Source organism: Lytechinus pictus, chromosome 17 (assembly GCF_037042905.1).
Source record: "Lytechinus pictus isolate F3 Inbred chromosome 17, Lp3.0, whole genome shotgun sequence".
Lineage (NCBI taxonomy): Eukaryota > Metazoa > Echinodermata > Echinoidea > Temnopleuroida > Toxopneustidae > Lytechinus > Lytechinus pictus.
This window is the reverse complement of record NC_087261.1, coordinates 20,987,837-21,008,047: the sequence shown is the minus strand read 5'-3', so window position 1 is coordinate 21,008,047 and position 20,211 is coordinate 20,987,837. Positions and strand designations below refer to the sequence as shown.

The following is a 20,211-nucleotide window of genomic DNA, read 5'->3' as shown; positions in this document are numbered from 1 at the left end:
TGTCTAAAAAAACCCCGTAAAAATATGATTTATTAGGTATGTTTTTCATTGCATCGTAATTCTGCAGTATTTTCTTTTAACACTGGAACCTTGTCAAGGTTAAATCTGCCTCATGCATTTGTGTTCATTTTATTTTTAATGACCCAATGATTATCTTCCCAAATGTGTCCACTCCAGATGTTTTTTTTTATTGCCTCAAACATGGGCAAGAGTCACCTTTTCCTATCGTATATGCTTTTATCGTTTAGATGGGTGGAACTCCTGAAACTGCGATGTTGATTTTTTTTTTTTTTGGGGGGGAGGGGGGGTATCGAAATTATTTACATTATGCAAATTACAAACGATGGGTCACACTAATATATTTTAGGTATCCCTCAAAACAATCTGTCTGACAACCCTATAAGACAAACTTTAAGGTTATCATTGACAACCTTTATTCAAGAAGATAAACAATAGAATGCCGGTTGTTGTGATTAAATAACAAACAAAAAAAGAAGAAAAAACATGCTCAGTCCATTTGTAGTACGGTCCACGCTATGAGGGAGACAGCTTTGAGAGAGAGAGAGAGAGGGGGGGGGAGAGATAAACAAATAAACAGAGAGAAAGACAGACAGAAATACATCGAGACAGAAGGGATAATAAAAAACATAACAAAATGAGGCATTATGTTTAGGCGAGCGAGTCGAAAAAAGATTTTATTCCCTATTTTTGTATCCATATTTGAACATCTTCCTTGAAAAAAAATCATTAGACAGTCAAAGAAGAATATTACACAAAGTGACAATTTACGGTGCGGATAACATCACAAAAGCTCGAACAATGTATATTTTGTACAATGCTGTTGTTCGAATGATAGTTGCAGTTTTCATAAATAACATTATAGCCACTGTATGAATCATTATTAATTTTCAGTTTTTTTCGCAGAAATCCGCGACGTCATTTTCTTGACAGTATTTTTTACAGATTATCGAACAAAATAAATGAATTTCATTTTATAAAACAACTTATTGACAATCTTGGAGTTCTTCTTGGAAAAGACATTTTACAGTTGTGTATACATATCGAAATAGGCTATACTATTAGAAAATACAAAGCATAAAAAGAAAAGGCAAGTTAGGACGGTATAGTTATTTACAATTTCGCTCATTAGTTCTAAAAGTATCAAAATATAAATACAATTTATTTTGTTTGCTTAGACGAGTATTTACATTCAACTGTTCAAGATGCAATTTTGAAATAGAGAAAAATATGGAAATAGAACATGTAGAAAACGAGGTCATAGTTGATGCCGATAAGTATAACATTCTAGACTGCATATTTTAATTTTAGCAGCGGTACACACCACGTCACACTATTTCAATAATTTTATATACATAGGAATATACATATTTCATTTTCATTTACACGAAACCCGCTGTTTATAGTCAGGGATATTTTCGGTGTTTTGCCTGAAACCATGTCATATTTAGGTCTCATGACGCGATGTCATCGAGTCCATCTTTCATCATGATCATCGGACTACATTCTCTTTTTAAAATACCTTCATCTACTCATCCACATCTATACATCTTTCAAACACTACTTTGTTCAATGGATCTCGTCACACCGTAGAGGTCCGTAGATCAAGCTACATAGTGATTTCTCACCAGCGGTTGTGCCACAAACACAAGAGGGCACATTGCCAGCGACACGAAACAACACCTCGACAGTTGTATCGACTATTAACGCCATTAATACCGGGAATGACGTTCTCATTGACAGATTATAATTATTAATAACAACTCTGGATAAGATTCCCGTTACGATTGAGGTTTGTAAAGAATGTTCTCGACCATGACGGTGTTGTCAGGTTCTTCTGTCGCCTGTTGCTCCTCTACGTTGTCCGATGAAACATAGAGTTCATTTTTCACCATAGTTTCGTGAAAGCACGGAAGCGACCCCCGTAACCTCATGCTCATACTCAGGGTACCCACCCCACTGTCTCTGGGATCAACCTCCGCGTACGCATAGTCCGCTGAGCTATACACGTGGTCCTTGTCCATTGCAAATGACAACTCACTAATCGGTTCCGGTTCATAGATATGCTCTTCTTCTTTTATCCGCGCGTCAAGCGACGTTCTCCGAGGCAACGCGGGTTGCTCTCTGTTATCAAGAAGCTGCGACTCCCGCAGGAGTTGGAACTCATCTTCCGTGATTTCGTAGATGTTGTGTTCTGGATTCCCTTGCGGGTTGTACAGTTCGTTGACCACCATGGTGGTAGTTTCTCTAGGACTACAGCATTCGCCACTATCCTTAAGCGTCAGACGTCCGTTCGACACCTTCTCGATGGGGGAGTGCAGAAGCGCTGTGTCCTCCACCAGAAGATCGTGCTGGAATTCGTGGTAGCTAGCGTACTCGTGCTCGGAGGTTCCTCCTGGCGTTACGGCGCGGTGCATGGGAGTGGAGTGAAGGCTAGCCCCTCCTTGGCTAGTTGTCTCGTACATGTGTGGCTCGGCGTTTAGCTCCCCCTTGTGAAGGTAGGTGGGAGTCCAGGAGGATCGGATGTGAAGAGGGCTCCAGGAAGTTCGAACATGGAGGGGTTTTCGTTCATACTTGGTCCTCCTGGAGAGAGAAAAAGAAACATAAAACTTGTTGAACAATAAACTGAAATACATCGATTTCATTGACACGTATGAAATAATGACATTGGATTATTGAACCTCGTCTCATCGGTTCGATACTGACACGTCTCTTCTATTCGTCACAGCCATTTACTCATTACCACAAAAGCCTTAAACACGTCGACCAGTCCACCCCTATTGTGTAGACCTTTTCTGTAAAATAAATCTAGCATTCTTGATCATTGGACCCTGTTCATTTAATATTCGAATATTTCACATGAAGGGGAAAGGAGTCTGAATGGTAGAGAGTTCAATCCTAAAACAAGATGAACTTCCTCGACTTATAAAGTATAGTTTCTTGCAACGTCTCATAAATGTTTCTGACGCGGTCACCGCAGTGACAACATGGACACGTTGCAGCAACATCCCCGCTGTTGGGCAAAGTGCTTTTCACCTTGTCTGGATAAGTCGCAGAGGTGTCTCCATGGTATGGCCGAATAAACTTTTATGTTGGAGGCATCCCTCTTACTGCAGTTACTGAGACAACGCCGAGACATCCCAAATACGTCTCTTCGGTCTTTCTGTGCCCCGTCTTATAAAGAGTTACGATTGAACCAATCAATCACAACTATGGAAAACCAGCAACGTCAACATCTAAAATACATGTTTGTTCAAAATATTTTTTGTTAGATATGATGTGATACATTTATAGTTTTCTTGAATATTCAGTGTGCTTCTTTTTGTTTACAAAGGACATTGTGCAAATTTCCTAAAGAAAAAATTATGACGCTGGACGTTGATGGATTTCCACATACTTGAGGTCGATCGGATCAATCGTAACTCTTCGTAAAACGGGGCCCTGGGGCCCTTTTCATAAAGGACTTGCAACTGTTGTGTCTTTGCCATTGTGGTTACTACCATGGTAACCTTGATTATGATTGGCTGCTGAGCCTTGTCACCATGGTAGTTGTCATAATGGCAAAGTTACAACAGTTGCAAGTCCTTTATGAATCGGGCCCCTGGTCTCCTGCAGGTCTCTGCGACGTCGCCGATAGGTCTCGCAGACCTCCCAGAGACATCGCTAGGTCTGGAAAAAGTCTCAAGAAATTCGAGTGTGGTCGATTTTATTGTGACTCCTTAGAAACTCCATAATTTCATGAGATTTCTCGGAGACTTCGCGAAAATTTCTCTGCAATTAGCCAAATCATGGCCTCGCAGCACAAAGCTTAGCAGTTGATTGTGGAGCTGATTTCTACGATTGAATGCATTTAGTATTGTGTTTGATTAATCGTAAAAATTAGCCACAAGATCAATTGCTAAGTTTTATGTAACGGAGCCCCATGAGTCGCAAACTAGTTGCGAACAACGTGCAAGCCAATTGAGGTACCCTCTAAAGTTAAATTTCCAATAATTCATGCAAGACTCTTGACACTTCCTTGTGCCAAATCCCTGACCTGGGATAATGTTCCAGTCGCGCGAATAATCGTGCAGTTTAATATAGGGATAGCTAACGCCCACCCAGGACGTCTATCCGAACTTTTCGCATTTACTACGGAGACACTCTCTACAATGCTTCAATTCCTTTGAAAACTTTGAAAATGCAAGTCAAATCACAATGGAGAGCTGAGAGGCTTTTGTCGAAAGTTGGTCGCCCGGGAGGGCATCGGAATCTCTTGACTCTGGACAGCTACATATTTGTAATTGTTCGTCCGATGCAAATCTTCGGATGATCTGCTATCACAGTCCACCAACCTTTGACAAAAGCCTCTCAGCTCTCCTTTGTGATATTAAATAATTTTGTGATATTTCATAGGAATCGATGCGTTGGAAACAGTAATTTTTTATCCGTATTAATGCGAAAACTCCATATTTTGAACTTGAGGAAGGTTATTTCTTACCTCTGTCTGCAGTAGATGAACAATAAGGTCATCACGATGGCAACAAGGATAATTCCACTGATAATCCCAATAACGATGCCTGTCATGTAAGAAATATGAAAAAGGGGAAAGTTATATTTAGACCGAATGGCCTCTTTGCATCTATTCAAAATATGCGCGCCTTCATAATGATGAAAACCTTCATTCGTAAGGAGGTTCCGTAGTGATGTATATTAGCACCTTGCATGTTCAAACAACTGTTCATTATTTTGATTCACGCAGTTTTGGATAACAATGTTGAAACAAAAACAGCTTGAATCACGTTTATGTTGTTCAATATGTATAATCATCGTAATGGATGAGAAATACTAATTGCCAGGTCAGATATAAAATGACTTAAAAAAAAGATATTTTGAAAAATAATCAGAAATACAGTACGACCGAATGCAACTTTCTGTCAAATCAGCTGCACGCTTTAATATTTTGATTGCGGCGATTATTTCAAGCTATGGATACCAACCACACAGTTAAGACAAATTACAAAATCGACTGAAGACCTACCCCACCCCACCCCCGCCAATCCAGAAAGAGGCAGACAAAAAATTACGGCGTTAAAGGGCCTATTCGTTCACAAAACAAATAATAAAACAAAGAAATTGCAAACAACGATATAAGCCGACACATTAGAACAGGGATACTTTTATGAACCCCCACCCCCACCCCCCCCCCCAAAAAAAAAAGAGAATAAGACAGTTTGAGTTATATAACAACTTTACCTGGATTACTGCTTGACCTTGGCGATAGCGGCACGAGGGTGGTTTCTGGTGATAAAAATACATACAGTTATTATTCAAATCAGAAGTATTATTTTTTCGGGGGGGGGGGGGCAATAACATTCCTTTCAATAACACCACACCAATTATCATTTCACATTATTTTACTGCAAGGTAAAAAAAAACCCTCAAAACCAAGCAGAAGCTATGTTTATTACCAAAGAAAATTGGTATCGAAATTGAAATAAGAGCTACCACACTCGATTTCTAGCTATTCTTGTCGCGTGTCGTAGATGGCGTAATCCATGAATTACGTCCAGGGGACATTGGATGTTTCATGAATGGAACATTAAAACGACAAGGTATCAGCAGTCGAGCGTGATGTCAAGCATAACGTACAAATGGCTTTCCAAAAACGGCCCCAGGTTGTCAATCCGCTTCGATTTGCGCCCAATAATACCTCAGTCACATTTGCTCTACGGCGCCGTACGGCGAGTCGAAAACAGTCGTTTTAATATTTTATTCAATAGCTAGATTATAGGTGGTTTGAATAAAAATGAATAAAACGGCTTTTCATGACTCGCCATACGGCCACCGTAAAGCAACTTTGTGACTGAGATATAAATGGTGCCCGTAATATCCCCAGCAACCATAAAGCAAAAGAACATCAAAACTTTTCTCGGAGATTAGCTAGTACAATATAAATAGTACACTCTAAATTCCAAGGATTCAAAATAAATCCGAATCGGCTGTGGATAGTGACCTGCCGAATGTTGGATTTACTTAAAATCTTTCCGATTAACTTTCAAATCTCAAAAGATTTAAATTCAAATCTTTTAGATTTAAGGTTTAAAACTAAATCTAATATTTGGCTGGTCACCATTCACAGCCGATCTGGATTTATTTTAAATCCTTGGAATTTAGAGTGTAGCCTGTATAAAAAAAAGAAAGAAAAGAATTCGTCTTACATTTTCAAAATATTTCAAAGAAAGTGAACATTTATATAGTCATGAACAATTGATATGAAATATTTAGTTTGGTGATCGAATATAAATCCATAATTACTATGAAATGGAACGAGAAATTAAGCATGTTCAGAGAGAAGAGAATAGGCAGAAGACGACAATCTTTAGAAGATTGGCCAAAATAACAGAGGTGTTGGTTAATATCACGTGACATAGAAAAAGCAAGATTCCATGGTCAGAATGTAACAGAACTCTGTTTGATGGGCGATCGTTATTTTCATTCAAGTCGGACACACATCAACCAACAGATCGGTTATTTTAACCAAACCTTTTCAAAAAAATATATCTTCACTTGATAAATTTGGCAACTTCATATACGGATGAAACACACCAGTATGCAGGTTAGTATAGACCATAAGACAGAACAGTGCGCTTAGAAACACCCGTAGTAAGCGCCTTATAAATGTTATGTATTGTTATTATTTATATGATTATAAAACAAGCGTACCATCACCGTTAGCGGTTAGTATAACCGTGAGCGCGGTAACCGCAATGAAACCACGATGATTATAATGGCAAGGATACTAAAAAATGAGTTATCTTGGTTTTAAGCACAATTGTGTTATTGTAAATGACAAATATAAACGTTGATAAGTTGGCGAAGTGTTAAGATAAGATAGAATGATCAGGTGTATTTATTATGTCTGCAATTACACATTAATATAACTATGATTGATACCATTTTATTTACTACTCATTTGAAATCGTTCAATTTCACCTGCTGTCAATACCACGTAATAATGATTGGAGTTGGAGGAGGTGTTAAACTCTTGCTTCGTTTCCTAAGATACCATTTATTTGTGACTAGGTGTGGGAAAACCCAGCAAGTAAAGTCGCTTAAAAATAATATTGAGTGAAATATCCGCGCCGTCTATACTGGAAGTGCTATAATTATGATACGAATTTTATTACTACTGGACAGGTTGATTCTCACAGTTCTTAAAAATAGAAAAAAACATACATTGCTGATGTTGTTTAGTCTTGTCTTGGCATTTCACTTTTAGACAGCAAACATTGTGCACTCTCGCGGTCAGTTTGGCGCACAGATCAGATAGTTCATTTTGGTATTTATTAATTTTTATTATGTCAATTTATATATTGCAAAAAAAGGAAGTAGATCAGATGAGAGCACCATGATATATGTATGCCTGCTAGAAAGAACGCAATCTCCCACAGACGGTGCGTTCCACAGTGTGTTCACAGCGCGGATCACAACGGAAAATCATACTGTTAATTTTATAAATCTAGCATTTTCATATGCGTAATATTTTGGATACTGTGAGCATCGAGTATTCATACCCCATAGGGATCCAGGGTGTGGTATTGTCTTTATATCTTTTTAAATTTTAACATTAAAACATGATAAATTAAATTTTTTCACAGTCCACTGTGTAAACATGATATACTGTATGTACACTATGGAACACACTGTGAACAAAGAGTGGGGATACTGTGGGCGACTGTGTTCTCTCCAACAAGGACACGAGTGAATCATATACACTCTTAAAACAAATCAGTCAAATTGACTAGATCAGTAGTCAGCTGGGTGCAACCGATATGTCTAGTCACATTTCTGACGTACATTCTAGTCAGAAATAACTCTGTTCTAGTAAAATACGACTCTAAAAATAGCCAAACATGACTAGAATAACAGTTACACCCAGCTGACTCGATTAACTAGTCATTTTTGACTGCCGTTTGTTTTGGGAGTGTACATGTATGTCAATATGTATGATGTAGGAGGCACGACGGTGGATGTGTTTAGTGAAGATTTTAATTGCCCTACCGGACGGATCGGATACGCCGGATAACCCGGTCATACGGGTTGCACTGGATGTTACCGATTCCTTCGATCTGGAGACAAGAAGGGTTGGTACCTTTCTTCTTGCTGTATAAACCAATATCACAATGAATCAAATGAAATACAATGTTTCATTTTAATGTACTTATTCTCAATAAATCTTTAAAGCCCTCCCCGCTACATGAATGAATCTGCAGAAGAAAATGAATTAAGAATATATTTTCATGGAGTTTTATGGAATTGTTTGACTTGAACTTCAACATGTGAAACTTAAACCTATTATCATTTATTTTAAGGATACAAATTGGTATATAGGACAGATGTTGTTTCGTCTGAATAATGTCATGGTAAACAGGGAGTTAAAATGCTGTAGCGTTGCAATGTGCCTGTACATGAGTTGACGTCAGGATTTACATTGCCCTCCGACCTTGCATCATTCAAGCCCTTTTCAGTGAACTTCAGCTCCCTTCAGCCATGCTTATTGATACAATTGGATCTCTCCGAGAGGAGGAGGGGGGGGGGGGGGGTTCACAGACATTGGACAGCATCCGCGAGAGAGAGAGAGAGAGAGGAGGGGGGGGGGAGAAAAGTGTGTTTTTCGTGGGTAGGCAATCAACGTGCGCAACGCGAACAGAGTATAAAAAAACAATAAACAAATAAAGCTTATTGATACAATTGTATCTTTCCGAGAGGAGGGGGGGGGGGAGAGTCACTGCCATTGGACAGCATCCGTGAGAAAAAAAAAACCGTAAAAAAATTGTGTTTTTCCTGAGTAGGCAATGACCATGCGCAAGGCGAATAGAGTATAGAAAACGAAAATAAATAAATAAACCCTAAATCCAGAAATCACGATGGCCTAAAACGCGAATAGAGTATGTCATTTAAACATCTGGACATCTGCTCAAAAATGCCTGTCTAAAGTGTCCTGTAAGGGCATTCCTTGAATCCTCTAAATAGAGTGCCTATTTCGACATGATTCTCGCGGATGTTCTTTACTCTTCAATGGCAACCCCCCCCCTCCCCCACCCACCCCCGGGGAAACTAAAAAAAAATATTTAACATGTTTTAGCAGTACGCGCAATAAGCAAATACGTTACCTGTACATATTGGGGCGACGCTGCCCCACTTGAATCCGCTGGTGTGCGTCTCACTTCTGACACACTGCGTCTTTTTGGCGCCTTCTAACTCGAAGCCTTGGACGCAGCCAAAAGTGACAGTGGCACCATACCGCGTGTATTTCGTATCGATGGTGCCATTAGCAGGAGGAAGCAGTTGGTCGCAAAACCCATCGGTTGTACTGAAAACTGAATGGAAAGAAAATGAAATAGAGGTCATATCCAAAATGTATTTCTTGGGAATTCTTTCGACATGTTTGTCTTGGATACAAGAAGGGAATCGTCTAAAAATGGGAGGCATACTGCTAAATTTGGGGGGTGGAACGTATCTTTGTGCCAGGTTGTTTAAGATAGGGCCTGTAGGCTCTTGTGCAACATATTCGAGCTTTGACTCATGAATCCTGACATGGATAAACGTTACCCAAGAGAACAAGTCCCTCTTTTAAGTAAGGAATATGATGAGAAAGGAGGGCATCGCATTAAAAAATAAAACAAAAGAGTGATACAGGAGAGAAAGAGATGGGGAGGTGGAGAGAGAGAGTGCGATAGAGAAGGGGAGGGGGAGAAAGAACGAGAGATTTATGAAGAAAATAGAGATGATGTAAAGGTAGAATATAAGAGCGGTGTACATAATTATACAAATGTTGCCATTTTTGGGAGGGGGATGGGCAAAGTTTTTCAGTGTCGGTTTGGTTAAAAAACAAACAACAACAAAAATCAAAAAAATCATGCAAATTATGCATAACTTTTATCCCAACCCAGGGTAAGAAAACACACTAACACTGACTACAGAGCATGTACATGTAGGCCAAAGCTGGCAATACATGAATTAAATGTTCTCTTGATATTTTGAACCACAGGTTTTGGGTGAAGAATATTGGTGAAATCGCAAAGAAATGAAGATGCATAACAGCGATAATTAGCTTTCATGAAGATTGCATACAGAAGGATACAGAAATAAGTGTCCATGGGCGATTCCATGCTAGAAAAATCTGCCATTTTCACAACATTTTTCACTCTACTGTCCAAACGAACGAAGAACTTCAATTTGCTTTGTGGTAATATTAAAGTACTACTGGGTAGACATGCAAAAAACTGACAACCAAAAAAAATATGTTGTCCATAGATGAAAATAGAGCTTAAAATGTTGCGTGTCGTACGGGACATTTCTGCGTCCCGTACGGCACACAAGATTTTCACCTATAATTTACCCATAATCAATTTTTTTGAGTTGGTTATTAGTTTTTCACATGACTACCCAACTATAGCTTTATCATTGACAAAAAAAAAACAATTTTATTGCTCAAGCATTCGGCTAGGAAACTAGAAATTGTTGTCAAAATGTCCCGTACGACACGTATGGAATCGCCCCCATGTGTTTGACGTGTTGAGGGGGGGGGGGGGATTTGGAATATAATACTGCCGAAGTCTGACCGTCTGAGATGATAACAAGAAGGGGAAGAGAGAGGTGAGAGTAACGGATGGGATATACTTGGCAACCATGCTAAGTGCAGACGCAATGATAGACAGGTGCCTAAACTTTGCTCTATATTCACTATTTTATTCAGCATAAAGCGATTGGAAACTGACCAATACGTGGGTGACCTAATCCAAATAAAGATGAGTTTTATTATAAGCTCAAAACCCTTTTAAAGTATCTTACCATGTTAACCACTTAGGATTTTAATTCCTATTTATTGAACTGTTGAAGCATTAACGATTGCTCTACGAATGTGTAAGTTTGTATACGCAACGCACAAATAGTTGATTTGAAGTGGAAATGATAAGAATTATATTTGAATTTCTTTCTTTCGAGACGTGGTCACGTAAAACAAACAAAAATGTATTACGAATAGCCGCAAAGAGAAATGTTGAATGAAATATCAAAACGAATGTAAGTGAGGCAAGGTTAAATGTAAAAAAAAAGACAAACTAAACATAAATGTTACTCGGTTGGTGTGACGCTGTGGCTCTTAGTTATAAGACCTCGACTCGACCCTCTTTTGCGGGTCTGCCCCTCTGCCCCTTCACGCTTACATCATTTTGAATCCTCTCATTTCCAGGCTCCTTTTCTCGCGTGCCAAAGATGTGTTTCCCCGTGGGGAAAATGAGGATTAAATTTGGCTTTGGAGTTTGTATCTCACTGTGTCATCAATTACAGCACATGTTATTAGTGTCAGGATGATGTTCTTTCGTAGAGGTGCGGGGAAAATTCGCTTAGATTTGTTCACACAATTACACGGATTTTTTTGTTGTTGCGTCTATATACCGCTCAAAGTGCACTAAGCCCACATGATTACGGACGTGTAATGCATTATTATATGCTTGTGTAAATGGTTTAAACCTGGTTCAAAATTATGATTTTGAACCCATCGCTGTTAATATGTCGTAGACACTCCAGTGAAACCGACTCCAGACCGATCAAGGCTTTTACCGGTTATTTCCAATAATGTACCATCGGTCGATTGGGAGTCGGTTTCATCTGCGACACTGAAAAAGCTCAAATCCTGACCATTAGTACTGTTGCTTTTTTAGATTAGTACTCTTAAAGCGTATTGTCTGCGAAAAAGTAGGAATATGTGTAGTTTATTATTTTCTATCAAGAATATCCAGCAAACTGATACAAAATCAACCATTTTTTATATTTTCTACACATTCATGAACATATTAAACAAAGTTCTCAGTGAGCGTAAACTTTCCACTTTCTAAAAATAAAACCCCCACTGTACAAAAAAAAAACATGGGGGCGGGGGTCAGGGTATCTTAAAAATGGGGATGGCTCGTCGTAATGGTGACGCCTCTTGTCTCACTTATCGATTTACAGTAAAGCCACAGACCTAGATGTCTCCATTTGCATTCATTCCCCCCCCCCCGTAATTTTTTCCCCATTTCCTTTCTTTTTCTCCTCCGTTTTTCACTACATTAAAAAATAATAATGAATGGTCACCCCTGCTCCATGCTGACGTCCCTGCCTAGTTCTATTGCGTTCTCTTATTTTTGCCTCAAGTCATGTGCACTAACTTGCATAAAAAAACCAAGTCAGCTGCAAATAAATGTGTTCTGGAATATAACGTATACCATGCCCTTTCCCTTGCTAATCATTAGGAAGGTTGAATATTTGCCAGTTTCCTAATAAATTGTTAAACCTTGCCAAGGATTCTTTCTCGAGGGGTATATTCGAACAGATTTTTGTTTCGAATTTCAATTTCAATTTTAATCCATAAGAAGTAATGCACTGGCGGATCCAGGAGGGGGGGGGGGGCACAGCCAGCCCGTGCCTTCTCTTTTGAGAGGCACAATTAAAATTTGTAATGTAAAAATGCCGTTAAACCAAAAGTGTGCTCCCTTTTGAAAGTGAAGACCTCTTTTTATTTTTTATTATCATTTTTTTTGCTAGTCAATTTTTTTCTCGGGCAAATGTGCCCTCCCCCTTTCCAAAAATCCTGGATCCGCCCTTGAGTACATGCACGATGCTCTGTCTGAGGTGCGTTTTTATCAGTGGTTGCAGCAACTGCACAAGAGGTCGCAGTAGTCTGCTACAAAAAAGAAAGAAAATCGACTTGGAACGACTGAGGACTCAAAGGCTTTTGCTAGTAACTTAGAGAGACATTTTCCTCCCTCTTCGCACCCCTTTTCTGTTTCCTATCATCTAAAACCTTAATGTAGTCTGGGTATATGGAAGAAGATATCTAGAAAATAATGTTTACATTAAGTGTGATGAAAATTAAATCAGGACCTAAACTTTGTTCTGTAACCATGCTAACAGCAGCCATAATGTAGGGAGATACCTGTCATTGCGGCGCAGTGTACCTACGAAGTTCGAAGATGTCACGAAAATTACTAGAGCGAATTGTTTAGCACTGAGAAAAATTCATGAAACGATACACTGATGTTCGAGTAAAAAATAGAAAAAAATCAGACTTCATTTACCGGAGTAGTGGTTTGGGCCACCACAAATTTGGCGGGAATTCCCGGAGCAGGTGGAACTGCATTTATCATCTGTCACCCTGCTGGAGCTGACGTTCTTTGGTAACTGGTTGATGCAATGACATCTTTTGCCCGACATAGCAGCATGTGACGTGTTTTCAGTGCGGCAGAGGGTGAGGCAATCGTCTACACTATCGGTTCCCTCTGATGATGTGAGGGATAAGATAGGCTGGATGTTGGAACCATCAGCTGGGTAGCAGCCCACGTATCCAGGCTCTAGTTAATTTAAAAAAAAGTTGGTTGATATGAAAACTAAAAGTAACGGCCGTTTCCTACGGGTGTCAGTCGTTAATAAAGATGCTGTATCCACGAGTACTTCCAACCCTCATCACCGAACTCCATAGTCATGGAAATATTTATCACTTGTCTGCTCTTTAAAAAAGAGTACATGTATATATACATTTTTTGATAAATTTAAACGGTTAACACATTATGGCTATCAAGTCAGAATATGTGTCAGATGATGGAGTAAAACGAGTTTGGTTTTTGGATCGTTTTCCCTCAGTTAGATATTGTCGTATTTATTGCACTCTATTATTTTAATGCACATTTTCTTTATCATTATTCAGCATTAGATTTGATATGTTCCCAATATAAATCTTTATGTGGACAGATAGTGGAGTGCCACAAGGTCAATTTTGGGGTCATTTGTAACCTGCTATTGGTACCTTAAATGTTTTATTCATTTAAAGGGTATTAACGTTGCCTATGCTCATAATCATGATAATGTTTAACGGTGATTTGTGTAATGTCCTTCCACGCCAAGTACGTAATGTTGAGTACCGCAAGGATCCGTCTTTGGTCCGTTACTCTAGTACTGACCTTGGCATATCACTCCAGCGTCTTTACTATGAGTGCAATCTGAGTACTTGTAGTTTGTGAAGTGGCAATATGCGAGACTTCTTTCATCTGAAAAAGAAAAGACAAGAACGAACTATTTGTACAACTTCTTTCAAGTGAGATAAATTCATGATTTCATACAAACACACCAGGAGATTGAACAAAATGAGATACATTTCTTTGCAAACGACTGCAAAATAAATAGGAGTTGCAGGGTGTAGAGGGACAACATCCCATTTTCAAGTGTTGAAAAGAGATAATGTGCTCATATTGACAGGCGTAGCACACTCCTCAATCTATTCAGGTTCGGAAAAGATCAGGGGCATGACAGAAAAGCGAAGAGGAATATAAATCCAATGCATCCATTTTCATAAAAGAACAAAAATAATCTATATAATTATATTTGGGGCTTTCTTGTCCCCCGATTAAAATTTCCAAACTAACCTCCAACGCATGACATGTAACCGTTGTAGTAAACCGGTCCCGTACCGGATCCAAATTCCTGACTGGTTTGAAACCTCATGGCAGCTCCCGGGTATCCGGCTTGCCGGCATATCACCATGCCTATCTGAACATCAATGGAATCCCCGCAGTAGGTTCCCCAGATCCCATCGTTGTGTATTTCAACTCGACCTTCGTTGGGTTTGGCCCCTCCAACCAATCGAACGTCTCCTATTAAAACAAGTCATGCAGATCAATGTCACCACAGGCCTGCTGATAATACTTCATCATTGCTGCATATTGTTTATTTATTTTTTTAGTCAGAAATAGTACATTCTTAGGTGGTTTTTTTTCGTGATTAGACCTCTTCAATGTTTCCAACCTCTTTCCAAAATATTCATTTTTTTTCGAGAGAGAGCTAATAACTTCAATTCCAATAATTGTACACACCCTAGGTAACAAATAATGGAGAAAACGTGTCATAGGCTATAATGTGATAGATGGATATGTATGGGATGTCATCTGTGAAAAACACATCTTGTCACAATGCCATGCAAATATATCGTAGTTTTGAATGGTCACTCTAAAAATACACACACCAGAGTTGAATTCATACAGGCCTGTTGATGAAATTCAGTGATTACAAGATTAAAATTTCACTGGATAGCCACCTTCCCCATTACACCTGTTTAAATATCATGAATGTTGGATAAATCGTAACATATAATCGGAAAATGAAAATTGGAAATAGTTCGATTAGCTGCAAGCGCAGGATAACACATTGATTTGAGCGATATTTTTTTCAGGAAGAGAAGAAATGAGTCAATTCAAATATTGTGAAATAACAATTAACAAAACAAAAAAAATTGACAATAGTTTACCTGAGGCATTCGCCCACACCATACCAGAACAGTAAATATATATGATCCACAGCCCGAGGACAAAGGCAGGGTTAACAATACTGCTTCCATGAATCGTCGCCATGACTTCTAAAAAAGAATAATGATAAAAAGAATATTATCGAATTAGACTTAGAAATAGTTTGTCAATGGTTTTTGTCTCGATGAAAATTGTTGACAACCCATCGATGCACTGTGGTTAACTACACAGTTTGCACATACATAGGACAAGTCCATCCCAACAAAAAGTTGATTTGCATAAAAAGAGTAAATCAAGCAAGCATAACACTGAAAATTTCATCAAAATCGGATGCAAATTAAGAAAGTTATGATGTCAAGTATCGCTCAATTTCACTAAACAGTTATTTGCACATCCTGGTCGGTATGCAAATGAGGAAACTGGTGACATCATCCACTTATGGATGATCCATTATATGAAATATTATAATATTCTCCTCATTGTCAAGTGAAACAGCAATTAATTCATCCCTGAATGTGTAGAATTACCACAGTTTAATACTACATGTATGTGGTTCAGTCAAGTTTGTCCTTATTGTCAAATCTGTAAAAAAATGAAATATCGTATATAGAATTCAAACAAAAAGAATGAATAAATACAAATTAAAAACAAAAGAAATAGTACGTGAGGGACATCATTATCTGTATCATTTGCATGTCACTGGTTGCAAATATCACTGTTTTGTGATAAATAAGCGAAATTCGAAAACGTAATAACTTTCTTATTTTATATCCGATTTTGATGAAATTTTCAGCTTTATGCTAATTAGATTTTTCTCTATTCATTCAAATAAACATTTTTTTTCTGGGGTGGACTTGACCTTTAAAAGCACTTTCATAATGTTAATCTGCCTTGAGACATACCTATATCATGGACATGGCCGTATGGGAAAGGTTTTTTTTTTTTTTTTTTTTTTTTTTTTTTTTGGGGGGGACTTTGGGAGCGAGCAAGACGCATACAACTTTTGAAAAAACTCGGAAGTGAGGGAGGAGGGAGCGAAGCAACTGAGCTTGTCAGGTTTTTTTTCCATTTCCTAACACGATAGGCCTATTGAAGGATTTTGTGCATTTATTTAGTTAACAATTATTCAATTTTTTTAGAATTTATTCTTATTCATTTCCTTTAATTTTATTGATTGATTTAATTAATAATTGATTTATTTTATTTTATTTATTTATATGTTTATTTAATCATATTTTTTCATTAAGTATATATATATATGAATATATCGATTAATATACACACATATATATATATATATTTTTTTTTTTTTTTTTTTTGGGGGGGGGTCATAGCTCTTGTCTCAGTCACGAACGTAACCATAAATGTAGTAAATGTAGCCGTTTGCACATGTTGTTTCCCCCAACAAGGTCATAATACAGCGAAGGAGTAGTACCGTCGAACTGATCATGAATATGTTTTTTTTCTTGAACAATCTTAAAAAAAAGATCCGGTCTGCTCTTAACGTGGATTTATGTTACACCAGACAAATGAAATATTTGACATTTAGAGTGCGTGACATCATTATCTCCATCGTATGCATTCTCTCGGTATTATAAATTCAATGCTTCTGTAAAAAGTTTCAGAAAAAAAGATATACCACTGGGGGGGGGGGGTACTATTCGACTTTTGTCTGAACATTTCAATGGATTGATGCTGGCATACACCACAATTGTATCAATATGACTTCGATGACTATAGTTTTAACACAATCACACACAACGACTGTAGACAAACCAACCACAATGATTGCAAATCCACTTTACTTGTGTCTAAACAGGAAGCTATCGAACGATCGGACATCACTTCATAGAACTCATTGACATGATGATCAGGAAATAGACAAACTTGATAATAATACCAATAAGTATCCAACATCCCCAGATGGCATTTAAGAAACACGTTTAAAATCTGTATTCTGTATAAACAACTTCCCAGTCGATAGTAGTAGAATAGCAGCTTAGTAGAAAGAGTTGTAGTCTTCCGTATTACGGTATTGAAAATAGAAGTAAAAGGAATAGAAGTAGTAGTAGTAGTAATAGTAGAAGTGTACTTCAAATATATAAAATTGAGCAAATGCATTCATTACCTAAATATTAGTTTTTATTACCCAATTTGGACAGATTTTAACCAATAGTTGTGTGGACAGTATGTTGCCCAGTGATGGCCAAAAAGTTTGCCTTTTTATGCCCAACCTTTTTAAGAGTGTAGTAGAAGTAGGTGTATATTAGTAGAAGTAGTAGTAGTAGTAGTAGTAGTAGTAGTAGTAGTAGTAGTAGTAGTAGTAGTAGTAGTGGTGGTGGTGGTAGTAGTGGTAGTAGTGGTAGTAGTAGAAGTAGTGACAGTATTAGTTGTAGTAGAGTAGAGTAGTAGTAGTAGTAGTAGTAGTAGTAGTAGTAGTAGTAGTAGTAGTAGTAGCAGTAGTAGAAGTAGTAGTAGTAGAAGTAGTGGCAGCAGAAGTAGTAGTGGTAGTAGTAGTAGTAGTAGTAGTAGTAGTAGTAGTAGTAGTAGTAGTAGTAGTAGTAGTAGTAGTAGTAGTAGTAGTAGTATACAGTAGAAGTGGTAATAGTAATAGTAGTAGTAGTAGTAGTAGTATCAGTAGTAGTAGTAATAGTAGTAGTAGCAGAAGTAGTAGGAGCAGAAGTAGTAATGGTAGTAGTAGTAGTAGTAGTAGTAGTAGTAGTAGTAGTAGTAATAGTAGTAGTAGTAGTAGTAGTAATAGTAGTAGTAGTAGAAGTAGTAGCAGCAGAAGTAGTGGTGGTGGTAGTAGTAGTAGTAGTAGTAGTAGTAGTAGTAGTAGTAGTAGTAGTAGTAGTAGTAGTAGTAGTAGTAGTAGTAGTAGTAGTAGTAGTAGTAGTAGTAGTAGTTTACAGTAGTGGTAGTAGTAGAGGTAGTGGTAGTATTAGTTGTAGTAGTGGTAGTAGTAATAGTAGTAGTAGTAGTAGTGGTAGTGGTTGATTGGATTATAATTGAATATAAATACGTAAATTTCACGAATATAGCTGCATTTTTACATACACAAAAGATCTACTTTTAAATTGACGACATTAAATACAAACAAATATCAACTCGTGAGTGTATGAATAAATGTGTATTGGTAAAATCAACAGGTAGAGAAATGAATGAACAACAAATGCACAGACGAATAAATTAATTTGATACAACAACAACAACACAAAAATAGACACAAAAACAGTCTTACTAAGCTTAACGAATGTCCTAACTTACCTACGACATGACAAACGTCAAAAAGTGGGAAACTGTCTTTATAAGATCAGGCTATTCCAAAACGTGTACTATTTTTCGTTATTGAACTTGTTTTCAAAGTTCAACAAGCACACAGACAGGGGTACTTGTTCGTCTGTCACTCTTATTAGAAGGCAATGGACCGTTTACCTAATTTATTCATCAATACTCGATTATGATTGGAAGTTTAATATGCATAAGCATGGCCCACTAAACGATAAAAGAAAAGTCATTTTGAGGGGTACTTTTGGTTTACACCGCACACAGTTACATTTATAATGGTAAAGTGACTCACTCTTCTGTTTTTACTGGGAAACGAATAAAAACAAAACCAAGCCATATTTTATGCCAATATTTGAACAAATTCATGTTGATATCATCTGGGTGTCACGACCCGCTTGTGCTTCCAGAGAGAAAGAGAGAGTAACTTTGCTTGTTGACGAATATGCACTATATTACCGGAATATATTTTTTACCACAAAGATGACACATATTACTCAATAAACCGTTTTGAAAATTGAAAATAAGACATCTGGTTATGAAGAGTTGGAGACCTCGCACTCAGAAAGGGTGTGTTTTTATATATTTCTTGTGTTTTTTCACTCTATTAATGATGTTCGAAATCTTTTTTTCACAAATCTCCCCACACACCCACAGCAGACGATTTCTCTTTAAAACGATATGTGTGTGTGCGTGGGGGGGGGGGGGGTAGGGATGCTGGTTTACACAGGACGTAGCTGAGGTGCCAGGAAGAAAATAATGGGGGGTGAAATAGGGCAAACACTACTCTGGGGGTATTAAATACCTTTTAGGCATGCTAGAGTTACATGCGTGGAATTCCAAAATGTGGTATGGTTCCGATTTTGATTCCTTCTTAAATCCAACCTTTCATTTTTAACTGCAACCCAAAGTCAACTTGGGTGTTAAAACTAATTACACCAGTTGGTACCTTCAGAGAACCCACCCTGAGTTGTTAAAATTACACACTAGATATTGAACATAACACTAAAAAAGGGTAAAAGTAATAAGCAAAGTGTTAACACACAAATGTGCTAACACCGAAAAAAAAACTAACACCGTGATAATAATGAGTGACGTGGTCATCTATGTCTACGCACACCGATCAACACAACACTTTTTGATATGTAAATTATGCAACTTAACACCTTTATGTGCAACTTTTTTTTCAGACTAGACATACATGTGCAATAATGCGCAACACACTATATAGGCTTATATTAACATTGTCCATTAACAAGAATAAACAACAAAGAACTGTGCTCTCTTGAACATAACAAAAATATGTTTTATTCACAGATGTTGTATACTTGGGGTTAGCTAATCCCAATAATCTTCCTCATTATAAAAGAGGAGTCATCGTTCCGTATTTAGATATTATGTTAACGAGGAACAGGAGAGTTCGGATACAACACAGGCAATACGTTACAAGGTCGACATTACATCATCGTTCCTTCCTGGCTTCCACCCATCCCACCCCCTAGTCTATTGTGCAAACCCTTCAATCGAGTAAAGGGTCTGAATTGCAGCCTACTCATGCCTTGTGTACTATGTACTAGTCTTTGCGTGG

General features: G+C 37.9%; 1 protein-coding gene across 2 annotated transcripts; it reads right to left on the bottom strand.

The window, feature by feature from the left end:
- Positions 1 to 293: 293 nt before the first annotated feature.
- On the bottom strand, positions 294 to 18,854 carry LOC129281023 (uncharacterized). 2 transcript variants are annotated; one of them, XM_054917012.2, is made up of 10 exons: positions 18,606 to 18,762; positions 15,341 to 15,448; positions 14,463 to 14,690; positions 14,001 to 14,087; positions 13,122 to 13,394; positions 9,174 to 9,380; positions 8,062 to 8,163; positions 5,254 to 5,298; positions 4,499 to 4,577; positions 294 to 2,601 (listed from the first exon to the last, which is right to left on the bottom strand). In XM_054917012.2, exons 2-10 carry the CDS (start codon positions 15,441 to 15,443, stop codon positions 1,800 to 1,802), a joined length of 1,926 nt encoding a protein of 641 aa, XP_054772987.2. In that variant the 5' UTR covers positions 15,444 to 15,448; positions 18,606 to 18,762; the 3' UTR covers positions 294 to 1,799. The 2 variants fall into 2 exon arrangements, with proteins under 2 accessions (XP_054772987.2, XP_054772988.2); XM_054917013.2 differs by lacking the exon at positions 8,062 to 8,163 and having other exon boundaries at positions 18,606 to 18,854.
- Positions 18,855 to 20,211: the final 1,357 nt, after the last annotated feature.